Source organism: Festucalex cinctus, chromosome 5 (genome assembly GCF_051991245.1).
Source record: "Festucalex cinctus isolate MCC-2025b chromosome 5, RoL_Fcin_1.0, whole genome shotgun sequence".
Classification (NCBI taxonomy): domain Eukaryota; kingdom Metazoa; phylum Chordata; class Actinopteri; order Syngnathiformes; family Syngnathidae; genus Festucalex; species Festucalex cinctus.
The window spans coordinates 16,972,062-16,988,102 of record NC_135415.1 but is presented as its reverse complement, the minus strand read 5'-3'; the positions used below and the strand labels follow the sequence as shown (position 1 = coordinate 16,988,102).

At 39.1% G+C, this 16,041-nt stretch overlaps 1 protein-coding gene across 11 annotated transcripts in view; it reads right to left on the bottom strand.

Moving 5' to 3' along the window:
* trpm3 (transient receptor potential cation channel, subfamily M, member 3) overlaps window positions 1-16,041 on the bottom strand; it is a 152,656-nt gene that overhangs the window by 65,500 nt on the left and 71,115 nt on the right. For all 11 annotated transcript variants that reach the window (XM_077520872.1, XM_077520875.1, XM_077520877.1 and 8 more), the window contains one exon: window positions 3,668-3,747. In XM_077520872.1, the coding sequence (XP_077376998.1) occupies window positions 3,668-3,747 (80 nt within the window). The remainder of the gene's footprint in view (window positions 1-3,667; window positions 3,748-16,041) is intronic.

Here is a 16,041-nt window from a genome sequence, read left to right as displayed (position 1 = left end):
TTACAGTCCACTTCCCTCACTTATTTCAAGTGTTGTGGAAATGAATGACCCCATAAATTTTGATGAATTGAACCCGGTGAATAATTTAGCTGAGCCAGAAGCAGAAACAATTGTGACAGTAACCTTTACTAATTTTGTTTGTTTGTTCTGAGGAATGAATAAGGAGATCAGTCATTAAAAGCAAAGCTAAGTGCTTAATTTCAACCTTTCCCCGTCTCATCCATATTCAAAGAGGCTATTAGAATAATGGCAATAATTAGTGCTGTTAGACTGCGCTTCTCATGAATCTGCGCCATATTAGAAATTCTGGCGAGGAACGGTCGTCTGTTATTGTTAGTCGCGTCCTCAGGCCAGGTTTGCGTTGTCCTTTTGAAGTCAGAACATTTGACGGAGGTTGCTGATGTGATCAGACAAGGGTGTCAGACCCTTGGCTCCACAAAGCGTAGCGCTGTCCATCTTGACCTCGCGCAAGTCACCATCGCACCTCCTCACCCAGCACGACGCTCAAATTATTTTTATCCTCAGCTTGTAAAGTTTGACAGTATCTGTGCTTGCCCTTATCTACTGTGTGACTTTCTTTTGACTTTATTTTTTTTTCGCTGTTAATTTAGAGCAGGGGTTAATTGCGCTCACTTTGGCACCAACATTTTGCCATGCTTATTAAGTGTTGATTAACTTGTATAGAAATCAAGCAAATCAATTTCTTCAAAAGGTTTTTTAAATAATTACTGTGTGTATTTCGCCAATAAAAGACAAATTTGATGCACTTTTTTTTTGTTTCCAATGTAAAGGGGTCACATTGAATTTCAGTCATAGTTACAATGGGAAGTCATGCCACTTGTCCACTTGTTGGCCAAGTAAGAGATTGTCTGGCTTCTTCAATGTTCAAATGAATGAATTAAATGACAGGGAAAAAAAAATGTCTCAACAAACTTCCAGCATGCTGCACTGTAACGTATTCTGTTTATTTTATATGGAAGAAAGCTGCACTTTGTCATTTGCATGTTGCACAATGGAGGGCTTCTCAGAATTGACTATCTTCCTTTGATTCCTCCTGTTGACTTAGTTTCAGCTATAATTCGGACAGACGTGAGGTCGTCAGTATTCAACAGCTTAAGCTTTAAAATGTTTGCAAGCATAACATTCCCTTGCTCAAGGTTTGTCAATTCATGTTACAAAACTGACACCAGGCAAAAAGTTTTTTGTTTTTCTCTTCGACTCCATTTCAGCCTAAGTTTGAGCAGCTCAATGGCTGTCACATTGCTCCAATGCATAGTACACAAGAAGCCATTTATAAGTTTGTCAAAAAATGATCAGTTTGTTTTTACCAACACACTGATGAAAATGCCAAACTCCAAGATCAGGTGATTGCGCAATGTCAAGTAAAGTCTATCCGGAGGACTGCATGCACTGTAACCCGACATCAACAAATGCTATTCAGCGGATGCTACAGAGGTTGACCTAAGGCTTTAAGCACAAGATTACTGTGTCATGTAAAACAACCTGATGTACAAATAAAGTTTCTCAAACTGGTACTGAACTGAACTGGGAATAATACGCTCACAAAAACGGCAAAGCTCGTGCTTTCAATTGCTGCTGATCTCATGTCTGTGTGAATGATACTTGAAACAAAGTGACAACAAGGAAAAGGAAGTGTAGCGACCTTGGGAACACTCGGTATTAACACAGCTGATGCATCTGATGCCGTACAACCTTGAAACCATCTTACACAAACGCAAAGTGAACTGTGCCGCTCGGTGGAAAGCTTTAAACATTTATCGTGTTCCAATGTGAGGGCGGACAAGGACGAGCTCTCAAAACGTATTTTTGTCAGTACTTAAAGTACTAAGATGTCATCATTCATGAATCAGGAATTCTGCTTTCAGGATGTAGATGTAAAACTTTGTGTACTAGTTGGTATTTTTTTCCCCCCGATGCCTGTGGTCAGGCGGTCTGTGTCTGCTCCAGGACATAGTCTTGTTGCTCCTGTCACAAGGCCAGCAGAAGGCCAAACTCTCTCCAATCAAAATCTAGGACACCGCCGCTGGGTCGGGAAGTTGAGTGGGCGTGACTGAGTTCACTGGTTCGTCCAGAGTGTTGGGCTGGTGAGAGCCAAGAGAGATTTGTACGCCTTATCAGTACACTCCTCCTGCTTGTTGGTCGGTGACGATAACGGGGCCGCATTGAGGCACCCATCTATCCTTCCGGTCTGAGTGATCACCTCTTTCTTTACACTGACAACTTCTCTTCTTCAGATAACGGCCATGTCTTCACACTCTGCTGGAGCACGTGGATACCTTCAGCAGCTTGCTGTTCTTCATGCTCACATGGCTCCATTGTTTGGGCAGTGGCCCGCTAACTACATTTGACTTTTTTCTGGACAGCGTATGAACATCAGTCGTATCTTGAGTGTACTGCTTGCCTAGGCAGGAGTCCAGCTGCAGTCATGGCGCATACAATTTACAAATATGTATATCTTATGGACATAGTAGCTTGACTCACGTAAGCACATCTCAGCCTTTGTTTCAGCTGTGAATGAATGTTGCTAAAGGAGGCGGAGCATATACAGTTTGAAAACAGCATATAAGCGCCTTGTGAGCTAGCCCCAGTCTTTGTAGCTCAAATCTAATGCTGAATTTCTCTTTTTTTATTATTATTTTTTTTTTATATAGGAGGTATGTGCTTATGGCTCTGCCACATCTCAGTTGCGCAATGATGCAGTCAGAGAGGCTTTGCATTAACTTGTAAATACAGGCGAGCATGCAGGTGACAGTTATGTTTATTTGGTTTGGGACAATTTGCTATAAGCAAGCTGCGGTTGTGTAAAACAACAACTGTGGGCAACACGAGTGGGGGGGGGGGGGGGAACAGCTTTTCTCTACTTCAGTTTTCATCATCATTACCGTTTTATATTGCCTGCACCACTGCGTGTGAGTGTGGTGAGAGAGGAGAAGTAGAAAATGAAGCTAGAACACCCATCATTGAGATCATAGCAGATGGAGGCCTCTTAACTCATATGAGGCTTGCAGTTTAGATTTCTCCAATGTGCGCAAATGGCGGACGTAAATAACTTTTAGAATGTTATGTACAAAAAGTATGAGTACAATAATGTCATTAGCCCAACATTTTTTTTTTTTTTACAAAATTATGTTGCATCTGTCCACACTAGTCTGTATTAATTTGTATTTGTGAAATAAGAGTTAAACATCAAAATCCACCTGTTTTTATCCTTCTCATGGGGCGGCCATTTTGCCATGTGCTGTCGACTGAAGATGACATCCCATTTGTTTAGGTAACAACCAATAATGGCTCACCGGTTTTCTGAAGCTGAGCCGTGATTGGTCATTACCTGAGCCCTGAACAACTGCAATGTCATTTTCAGTCCACAGCAAATACAAAATGGCCGCGCCCACTGAGTGGATAAGAACGGCTGGATTTTGCTGCTTAACTCATAATCCACAAACACAATATTAATTCGAACATCATGTTTAAGAATAGTGGGGCTGCATAAAACATTATTGTGAAGAACATTTGGGGGTTGATTTGCCCTGAATAATTTGCAAGCAGCAACTACTTTAACTACATTTGTTATGATGTTTTTCTGACATATTCAGAGATTGTCTAATGTCCCCACATATGTACACTTTTTTTTTTGTAAATTCCTTACCTATGGGGGTCTTTGGCGCTCACAATGATATGAACACATTCTCTCTTGCTGAACGCTCTCTCTATCCATGATTTCTGCGCCTGTAGACACAAAAACACAACATTAAGGTTAATGGCACCGCGGGTGTCAAAAAGAAGACAAAGAAAATCGAGTTCACCTGAAAATGGCTTTTGGGAAATGCTTACACAATGGTAAATGGGACCTTTTTTGTGAATAATTACCCATAATACAGCAGGACATTATTTAGGGCATACCGTGCATAAAAACGCAGGTTGTCTTCTAAGACAAACAATTTGGCGACACGCAGACTGCTCATGAGACACGCACGCACACACACATCTAAACATGATTTAGAAACAAGCACACAGCCCGCCCCCCACCAAAAAAAAAAAAAAAAAAAGCCCAAATTACTGTAAATGGAGTGCCTCACACATAATTTAAACACTCTGACACAAATGCTTCATGTTGAGTCCAAACTGGCTGAGAGGAGTTGCTGGGAGAGAGGAAGGGGAAAAAAAAAAAAAAAGCGGATGTTAAAGGCACTGAGGCAGTAAATGATGTCAGTCCATGTTGCATTGCTAAGTGATGTGCAGCCAGCAAAGTGTGCCTGCTTACTGATATTTTATGCATGCAAGGGAGCCATCATACCACATATGAAAGAAGTTTGCAGCAGTAAATAACGGTACTGCATCATAACGAGAGCCGTGTGTAATATTTTGGTTACCTCAATTAGTTACATCCAGATCCGAAATAATTAACAAATGGTTAAAGGAATATATCTCTCAGAGTGTCAACATGAACTGTAAAGATAGAGCCGTTGCACTGGTTATCATGAAATATGCAAATACACTTTTTATGTACCGAACATGTGTGCCGACAACATACAAATAAGGCTGCAAGTCTGAGTGACAGTAACACACGAGGGTCAATTATCCAGCTGCACACGTGCACAGTGGCTCGACATAGAAATCTCAGGGTTTGAGTTGATATACATCTGTTTAGGTAATCCCAAATACATACAAGAATCATTGATAAGTAAATACTAAGAAGGATCTATACAAGAAAAAAAAGATACGAGTATTATTATGCAGGCAAGGGAGCCATCATACCACATATGAAAGAAAAGTACACTGCGCTAAGCATTTCAGTTCCACATACTTTTTATACGCCATTAACAGTCTCTCATGGGAATGGTGACAAAGTACAAAAACAATGTGACTTTATTAGTCAAGAAGGACTTTCATAATTGGTTGCAAAGTACATAAACTGCACAAGAGATTGGAAAAAGGATCTTAATCCATAGTATCACTATGTTAAGAGCACTGCATCAAATTAAAAATGTTTATTATATTGTCTGCAGTTAGCAGTGGTGTTGAAATGCACTGTATCATACTGAGCACTATTTTCAATATAATGGTGCTGAAAAAAAAAACGAAAAAAAAAAACAGTATGATGCAGTGCAGGTTGTACACAAACCACAATAATAAAACATTTTAATTGAACATCTCTCTTGAAACATATACAATAATAAAATAGCACAACTAAAATAGGAAATCAACATTACAGCATTGTTTTGGTAAATGCTCTGTCATCCGAGTGAACAGACAACCGACAGAAAAAGTCAACACACCCGAGTTTAAATGACAAGTTTTTGAGATTTAAAAAATAAATAAATAAGACCAAGCTAAATCACTTCAACACCATTTCTACCATTGATGTGTCCTATAAATAGCTTAAAAAAAATCTATTCTAACTTATTTTGAACGGTTGATCCATGGTTCCGCTTAAATGTAACGCTCAAGACTTCCATAATTGACAAAAAGATTTACAGAAGTGGCCTGCACTGTATCACTAAAATTGCATTGAAATTAGGATTCAGTGTCCATTGCACAAGATGGAGGACGCAAGCGCAAAATGCAAAGCAACAAAAGGGTCCTGCCTGCTGTTCATCCTGGGAGAGCGGAGCTGGCTCATCTCCCAGCCAGCAGCGCTTAGACTTGCTTGTACAAGCCTTTGACCACCGCCGCCGCTACAGCAAACACACGCCACATCCGCCTGACTGACCCTGTCACACCACAGCACCGCTAAACCCGCCGCAAACCCGCCACAAGCCAGAATGGACCAAACCTAAGTCGGTGCGCTCGTCCTAACACCAGAGCCTGCGATGAACCATCACTCTTGGGAGGCAGGGAACTGAGAGGTTACTTTCCATGATTTGGGATTAATTTCCAAGTGGTTTGCAGGAATTTGTGGACCCAAGAGGAAGGAGGCAAAGAAAGGCGTGCTCTTAAACATATTTTAATTTAACGCATAAACAAACAAAGTACAACAAAACACAAACCAAGGCTGGGAACTAAACTTACTAGTTTCAAACTAAACCGGCAGAACTCAGAAGCGCAGTGGAACAAGGTGTGACGCGACAACAACAAAGACTCGACAAGGACTGAACGAAAGCAGGGAACTAAATACGCATACTAACGAGATAACGAGAGACACCTGGACAGGACACAAGTGGCTTGGGGAGCTGATTGGACAAACAAGGGAACGGGAAAACGAGCACAGGTGGACATAAGACATTGACAGAACTAGAGACACAAGGAAAACATTACTAAGAAAAACCCAAACCAAAACCCAGACCCTAACACCAAGGAGCATTTACACACACGCACAATCATTTCGTAAAATTCAACTTATGTGAGCGTGCGTTCAACCTCAATTACCACTGCCACTACCTCTACTTCCTTGACGAGCCAAATAACAGCCTAAGAAGTAGGCCTACTTCTTGCCTTCGAGCTAAGTTCACCAGACTGTACTCTTGCATTGATACTGAGAAATATCTTATTGTTTATATACAAAATATTGATTTTAATGTATTTATTTCTTTATTACAAATGGTCAACCAGTTGTCTGGCAGTTGTGATCCTTTTACTGTGTGTCACCTTGAAGCGACGTCATCTGGCGGCAGCCAATAAAAAAGTGCCACCAGATGACGTCATTCTGAGGTGACAGCCGTGCTTGCAGCTTGCGTGTTTAAAATGGCTGTCACACTCAGCCAGAAACATGATGCTTTTGTGTTCTCCTTTTTTTTGCTGAATATGAACATATATATGTACAACCGGGTTTAATACTTCCTTACAGAATTCAAGGCACAAATACACTTCAGAAGTTGGCAATTTAGCGAACGTGATGGAAAGCAAGACCTTCATAATTTAGACGGTCGGGTTGTGATGCATTGAACTTTAAATGTATTATGCACTACACTTGTTGCACATAAAAGTATTTGAGCTATAATACATTAACTGTATAGGGTATATGCCACGGAAGAGGCGGGACTTCCGACTTCCGTGATTTTGCACCAGTTTTGATTCCGGTCCGGGTTGCGAACGCGCAACCAAGGGGCACAAAGTCGGAAGCACAAGTATTGAGACGCCGCCCACACCGTCCCAAACCGAACCGGAACCAAAGCTCATGTGCAAAAACAGTCCCGCCTCTTCCGTGGCATATACCCCATTGGATTTGTGGATGATTGTTTTTAAAATAAGATTTTTGTTTAACTTTTACTACATGATACTTTCCGTGATGTTTTTATTAATCGTGCACACAATACATAAAGAAAATACACAAACTAAACTAAAATGAAGCATCATTGAAAAAAAATCTAATCAAAACTAACAAATCTATTCTGAGAAACAATTAAAACAAGCTAAATAAAAAAAATCTAAATGAAATAAAAACTAACAAAACTATTATAACACTGCCTTCTATCAATCTATCTCCAAAGCAGAGTAAACACCCAATTAAAGATTGACAAGATATAACTGAAGGTAAAATAAAATGAGATGCAGAGCTTATCTGTAATTGATAGAATAACACGGCCCTCAAAAGTAAACATTTGGACAGAATAATGCAAGATTGAGATTCCTGTTAACGAAAAATTCCTCAGGTGCAAAATGGAAATAACGGGCTATATACACATAAACACAATCATCAATAAAAAAAAAGCACAATTTTATGGCCAAAAAGCACGTCGATCTTCATCTGAGCAAGCTCCTTTTAGGTGTGATTTTACCTGGATTTTGTGCCGGGCTGCATTCTTGCGGGCTTCCCCTCATAAAGCAGACTGCGGGTAGCATTTTGACCCATGATTCTTGCCGGAAGCTATAATGAGTATATTCGTGTGCGTGTTCACGAGACTGAGAGTGCACACTGAGCCAGCCCTTAACCGTCGCCAAACTGATCAGTCTCCTCCCCACCCCGAGTGCCAAACAGCCCAACTGGCTGAGTCTGTCACGGCTCAACCTCGTCAAAGTGTGTCTTTCTGACCTGTTGAAGATGTGTATTAGTCACATGGATAGAAGTGAAGCTGTCAAAATTAATCAATTAATCGACAAGTAATCACTTATCAAATTCATAAACTATTTTAACAATCGAGTAATCATTTGGAATCTTTTTTTTTTTTTTTTTTTTATTGTCCAAATCCTCTGATTTCAGCATATCAACAGTATTTGTTTGCTGATTTCTGTAGTACTTCATGAAAGAAGACTGATTATCTTCTGTGTTTAACCAAAATAAGACATTTGCAAACATCTGTTTTTCCCATCCATCCATTTTCTTGACCTTTTATTCTTCACAAGGGTCGCGGGGGGTGCTGGAGCCTATCTCAGCTGGCTTTGCGCAGTAGGCGGGGTACACCCGGAACAGGTTGCCAGCCAATCGCAGACATCTGATTTTACTTTGGAAAACAGTGGTCCGAACGGGTAACATAGTACAACATCAACCCCTCCTTTTTTTAAATCTGTATTAAAAAATAAAAATAAAAAAAATCACTGGTTAACTCTTTGAATGCCAAAAACGTTTAATGACGTATGCTAAAATCCCAATGAATGCCGCCGTAAACGTTAATTAACGTTTACTACTTTTTTTGTTTGTTTTTTTTTCTCCCCCAGGGGGCAGTGCAACGTCTTGTGCAGCACTGCTTTGTCTTTGGGATTGTGAAATCAAAAAGACCCACTAACTATGGCCAGCAGATGGCAGCATTGCATCTCTTTTCAATGGGCTCCCTGTGTAGCAAATTACAATGAAACATGACTGATATGATGAAATAGAGCGTTTTCAAGGATGACGTGAATGATCAAAGCCTTTGTCACATTAAATCTAATTCACAGAGCATCACTAAACAAAAAAAATATTAGTGTCAAAGTCACTATTGAGCACGTGTCTTTTCACAAAAGCTATGTTTTGCCCATTTTCGCTTGATGTAACTCAAATTGCTTATTTTCAAATGGTGATTACTAAAGAACGGAATAAGGTAGAAACATACGTTTTTTTTTCGAATGAAAGAATGGAATGCAATCTTTCATGTGGTATCCACTATGTTTATGTAGTTATAGCACATAATATTCTGTTTTCCTTTAAAAATGAGTTAAAATGCTCAAAATCGGCTGCCGCTGTCAGGGTTGACTTTTGGATAACGTTTGGCAGTCAAAGTTTAACAAACAGTAACCAGGAAAAAAAATTCTTTTGTAACACACTTTATTGCAAAATTAAAATGAATCCAATTAGTTAATTGATTGATAGATTAAATAATTGATTAATTAATTGATTCTAAACATCTTCAATAGTGACAGCACTAGATCATAGAAGACAGCATTAATATAAGGGGAAGAGAAAAGCATTCTTGGACAAGCAGCATTAGGATAAAAATAAGTTACTGTTGTTTCACCATTAACGCAAGCTTGACTGCAGCAAATTTGTGTAAATTGTAAAATTAAATGCGTTGTATTTATGTTTGAGAATAAATCCATTTTGTTTGCTCGCAAAAATAGTGGTTTAAATCAGGCAAACGAAGCACTTAGTAAGCTCGTTATGATGCACTTTATTGGGTATGACCTCTCTGTTTTATTGTGGTGCAACCATCGTTATCACCACCTGGGAACTTGTTTTATGCATTGTTTTGTTCATTATTTTCTTAACATTCTCGTCAAGCGTGATGTTTGAGAATAGCTTTTGTGTCTTTTCACCAGTTACCTGATTCCTCAACTGGACGCTGTTGTTTTTATGCCTTTTCCCGATTTGACTTTCGTCAAGCTTCTTGATTAAAATAGCCTTGTGCTTTTGGGTTATTGTATTAACGAGTGGCCCAATTCCAGCACTTGAAGTATTAATCCAGCCTTAAATAAGGAAGACATGAAAGAGTCAAATCTAGCTTGAAGGAGAACATACGCCGGTTTGTTTTTGCCTTGCTCTCAAGCGCACACTTACAGAAGTGAACTGACGTGAACCTCTCCCAAGCTTGTAATTCATATCCATCGAGGCCATTTCGCCCGCCATCTCTATCACACTCAGCTGCCGTCATGTCCCTCCCAGTGCTTCATCCTAATTCCTCTCTTCATCCTTGTCCCCACTATAAGATAACACTTGTGAGAAGAATGAAATTTGCAGATGTGTCAAGAGAAACGATGCTCAAACCCTAAGGGTAGCTTTCATTTCCATACATAGAAATACATTGGGAACACTGCACATTCGATTCCAAATCAAAAGCATAAAGTTATATTTATGGAACACAATGCAATGCAGTTCAATCGACTTGGGATAGAATAGCAGTTCCCGGAAACAGTGGTTGTACCATTAGTTTAGTGATTCATAGGAACGCAAAATCAAACATTTCTTCAATTCAAACATTAAATGCTATTAAAGAATTTTTTTTAACAGCCTTTCTTCACTTTGTGTAAAGAGAACATTTGATGTGCTACATCATTAGGAAAAAAAAAAAAAAAAAAAAAGTACACAGTGTGCTCAATGCATTTGCGTGTATAGGAATAAAAGCTATTTTGACCTTTAGGCTTTCTCCTTTGTGTAAACACACAACATTACTATTACTCTGGACACAACTGCACTCTCCTCATGCAACCATATCAGTTGGACAGATCATATCTGCAATGACCTTCGAGAAATATCCAGTCTGGGACAGGTCAGTGTATTTGGTAAACAGAACTGATTATTACTCATATTCTGATCCTGACCCGTAATGACCTATAACGGTTCCATGCCCTGAATTTACGTTTGACATTAAGGATGAAGTCATTCCATGCAACCATGGCAAGGGTAGAACTCACTTGCGCAAGCAAACTAGCACCCACTGACCTGTACACAACCAAAAAGAGAATTCAGCAGGCATTGCATGAGCACTGGTACACACGCACACACGTTCTGATGCAGAGCCTGTTTGCATGTGTACAGGAACAAAATGCAGCACACATACACAGTCCAGATGTAATGTAACCATCAGCGATCTTCATGTGGTTTGGTCCAGTGGTTTGCACTCAACTGAACTCTATTTATAGAACCCAGACCTGACTGTGAGGCAACCACAAGACCAAAAGATGACATTATTTGAGATTACAAGAATTTTATAGGTGAATATGTTTCATATTAAGAAGACCAATGGTGCACCTTTCCCTGACATAATCGTGAATCACAGCACAACGCAGAGAAGGTAAGAGACAGCATAAGTCAAAGAGTTGTCGGGAGAATTTTAAGAGAAACAATAATCGGAAGGAGAATCAGATGGTTAAAAGAAAGGAAAACTGAAAAACAACTGATATATCTTTGCTGTGCATAATTGTAATTGAATTTAAAAAATTGACTTATCGCCTCAAAAGATGTGCTCTCTAACAGATGTTGCGTGTCAACTAATTGATGTGTCTTCCACATAAATAATCACTGCACCTTAAATAGACGACTTTTTTTTTTTTTTTACCCTCAGGGAAATTTGTTCCACAGGATGGCAATAATTACTTTGTTTTCATATTTCTACCCGATGGTGCCGGTAGACATCGCAACCACACAGTGTCTGCACTGCGGACATTGCATCTGTAAAGCTGAAGTTTATGTTGAAGATTAGAGAGAAAATAAACAAAACAATGAACAATCTCATATCAGATGAAGAAGAGAGCACAATTTGCTGTTTCTCTATATACTGTTAGGTATAAAAAGTTGACACACCCTTGCTCAAATTGCAAGTTTTTTTTTTTTTTTGATAAAACAAAATGAAACCAAAATAAAATAAATAAAAATAGACATTTTACAGGTGTGCACATAATCATAAATAACTTTCAAACAATGCTACATGAGAGTCAGCACACACCTGACATAAGTGCTTTTGATTAACCTCGTTTTTTTATGTTTTTTGTTTTTTGCACCAGGTTTAGGTGAAGAGGTGTGCAGTCTTTTCAAAATATTTTTGGTAATCTTTTGAATGACCAATTGCACAAATATGAGATCCCTGAGAAGAGCAGGGTTTATTAATTGTGAATAATTAGGGCCTGACCATTTAATTGGCCAGACAATTTAAATGGCCGATGATTTCGCTTTTTAAAATCTGTAAAAAGAAGCAAAAAAATATTTTTATTTTTTTTTATTTATTTTTTTGCTTAGTTTTCTCTCGGTTGGACAAAGTATTGTAAAACAGTCAAATGTTCTGCCTGTAATTCATACATGTATTGTTTTAATCTTTATGGGACCAAAAAATAAGTTATGAATACTTCTTTTTAATTAATTGGTTTATTAATTGGCAATTGGAAGTCTATTCTACCAAATCAGAATTGGCACCTGAAATTAAATGGATACTTGACTTATTGAACAATTTTCACCAGTGAAAAGTGAATATTTTGTCCAGAATGAATTTGATAACTTCTTTATTTTTCACGTACAATTAATACCTTTTAAAAGTAATTTTTCTACTTGCTGTCGACTGATGATGACATCATCTGTGATGAGGAAGTAGGTCACGGCCAATCATGCCTCACCTGCTTTTTGGGTTTGGTCAGTAAACTGAGCTATTAATTGTACATGAAAAATAATGAAGTTACCACATTAATTATAACAATTTTTTAAAAACTTTTTACTGCTGGAAAAGGCTCAACGAGTCAAATATCTCTTTAATAATGTTCCACTCTGATTAAGTATACCCGAAGAGGGTGTGTCACATTATGATGCAACATACCATACAAATACAAAGGTCATGTCTACATACACGGGTGCTGTGTGCGCATGCAGATGAGCGGTTGCGTCGAATGCGCGCGTGTAAATGAGCCGCTTGCTTATTTTAGCTGCCGTCGTGGCGGACTCGTCTCCCAGGGACAAAATAAGCAGCTCTCGTTCCCACAGGCTTCGGTTAAGCCGAGCTGAGCATCTTGCCAAGCAGAAGCTAATTGACAGTGGCGTGGTTGTGATACAGGAGGTTATTTTTTTTTTTTTTGGGGGGGGGGAGTTAGTGGGTCATAGTCACGTGGTTGGAGGGCTGGGGTCAGTGCACTTAAGGTGCAATCGAAGAAAAGGTCATATGTAGAGAAGGGAGGATGGAGAGAGGGGAGGTTGATCATCACCTGTTTGACAAAGCGATTTTCTTTTTATCAGCCTTCTGCTATCAGTGCGTGCGTGTGCGTGTGAGGTGGTTCAGGCCAAGTGCTGTGAAATTGCCTCTTATGCACCCTCTGCACTAGATCCCATAGGGATTTTGGAGTGTGTACGTGCAATAGGGAGTTAAAAAAGAAACGACATCCAGCAGAGTGTAAAAAAAAAAAAAGAAAAAAAAAGAAAAAAGCTGACAGACTTTTCTGTACCGCAGAGCATCATCACCCGTCTCTGTGTGACATCAATAGCAGAAGGAAGACACTTCTTGGGTCAAGAGTGCAAGGCAGATGATCCGTTTTGACCGTTGTTAACCAGCACATCGGTGGTGAGTCTGGCGCGACGCCATCCCTCTTGCTTTCTCCTCACAATAATGACATTGTTGGTTTCTTTTGTTGTTTAATGGATGACTCATTATCAATTCAGTTGTGATCAAAGACGTAAGTGATGTTGGGAACAACTAGAGGAGATGCACCATGTGGAAGGGGAAGAAAGGGAGTTATGAATTGAATGGCGGATAAATAGCTTCTTTTTAAGATACATACACATAGAAAACGTTCATCTGGCATGCCGTTATTAAGTATTGTTATATTATTTAATGCACAAACACAAAACTCCAGTAAGCTCCTAGTATCTCATCAATATTCAAAGACAAACAAAGGTGCTCAAGCAGCAAGAATGATCGCCTCCCTTGTCGGTTCGATCCTGAGTCCTTGTGTCCATTTCAAATCGTCCCTGAGCATGTTATTAAACCACTCAGTTGCTCCCGATGCATCATCAGTAGCTGAATGAGGAAATATTAGTAAAGTGCTTTGAATATGTTGAAGGTAGAAAAGTGCTATACAAGTGAAAGCCCCGTTGTCATTTACCTTCACCCCGTGGTCAATGGGCAATAAACCGTCTGGCTGAGACAGACACACAAATAGCGAGTGGATCCCACGTGAAAAGTCGCCAACAGCAAAATGTAAGTAATAGTTCCACTCCAATCCTGTAGGTGGCAGGCAAAATGCGCTTTTTGGGGTCACATTTTCACCGGGATATACACATGTGCAAAGATTTTAGAGCAGGAAGGTCATAAAAAAAGCAGCAGAAGAAGAATAAATAGCGATTACAAGAAGGCCATTGCATCGCCTAATTCCATTTTATTTGCAACAGAATTCGTATGTAAACAAACTGAATCGGAAGATTGATTGGTGTGGCTTTTTATCTGTTCTTCTGTCAGTTAAAGACGATTGTAAATGCCAGGTGATATTTGAAAAAGCCAACTCTAATGACACTTCGCATTTGCTTTCATTAAACGACAATGATCACGATAAATAAAAGGTAAAAAAACATTTCAGCCAGTGATTCTCAGAAACGATTGACACTAATGATGGACGGATGATCTTTTTATGTTTGTCAATCTCAGTCAGCAGGTGCCTTCTTAGGTTCACACTCCTCGTTATTCTTTTGTACGACTTCTGCTTGTTTGTGGGACTCGCTGAAGAAGGAATGAAGACGTTGGCTCTTTGTTAACTGAACTTCAGTGGCATTCTCTGCCTGACTGAACGGGATTACGCAACAATTGAGAAGACCTCATTTTGGAGTAAGCAAGGACAGAATATTATGTTGCATATTGGGACAACTCTGTATGGCAGAAAACAAGACAATTGTGGCTTTCCTTTCAATTTTGTGGAGCTCTGTGTTTGTCAAGGCCATGTCTAACTCGAGAAGATTCAGTATTTACCAGCTCCTCCCACGCGAATCAGTCACTAGAGATGAACATAAAATATTTCCTCTTGACATTTCTACTTGTTTAGCATTGGTGTTAAATGTTAATCCACTTTGAAATGGATGCTTTTGCAATGGGTTGCAATGGCAATATGGGGAAAAGTGGCCTGGTTTTATTTCTCCCCAATGGTCCAATGGAAAGTATGTCTGACGTTTATGATTAGGGATGGGCGAGTACCGATACTATCGCATCGGTATCGGGCCGATACCAGCCTTTTTTCAAGTACTCGAGTACTCGTGACGCAGACGAGTACAAGCGACCGATGGCAGAGGGGGAAGACGTTAAGTGAGTCCTCCTTGCCTGTAAGTGGCGCTAGCTTGCAGCAGTTTTACACCAAAACTTCACCAGTTTGGAAATACTTCAAAATTGTGAATTTTTAACTAAAAGAGCATTTTTGTGTTTTATTTTGAGCGTTAAGGCTATTGAAGAGTGGCTGTGCTGTTTTTTTTTTTTTTTTTTTTTTTTGTCAAAATTAAAAGAAATATATTTGTTTAAAAATATCTTTTCGTTAGTTTTTTTATTTGTCAAAATGTACTACTGGTATCGGCAGTTGGTATCGGTATCGGTGAGTACTGAGGGTCTGAGTATCGGTATCGGTCTGAAAAAAAGTTGAAATGCTCTTTTCAAGGGAAGTGTTCCTTATTTTTGTTTTACCTGTCTTTATTCCATGATTGATTTTTATTTTATTTTTTTACTTTGTATGCACCGCTGATTCTTTTTAAAGTGGTTTATAAATAAAGTTGAGTTGAGTAATACAATGGAATATCCCAAATTGCTCAATTGACTCAAAGCCACGCACTTCAATTGTAGAGATGTATCGAAAATTTTGCGATGTTCATCATGAAAGCAAATTCATCCACCTCAAGGATAAAGGCTTCAATCTGAATATGTCAAATTTTATTCATAACAATAAAATGAAAATTTTCAAGTTTGTGATGTTAGCTACCCTATAGCGTAGTTAGCATCGTTTAGGTTTGTATACATTACCTTGGTGGCTAGTGCTAATATTAAACTATGTAACTATAAAATACTGTTAGAAAGTAGTCCAATTAGGGAAGAAAATAAGAAGTGGTACAGACAGATCCATGATATTACATTCTGGTGAGGACATATGAAAAAAAAATAGGTCTTGATAATGGGCTATCAATGAACTGATCTGCGAAAAAAATGACGGAGCTATGTGAAGACTCTA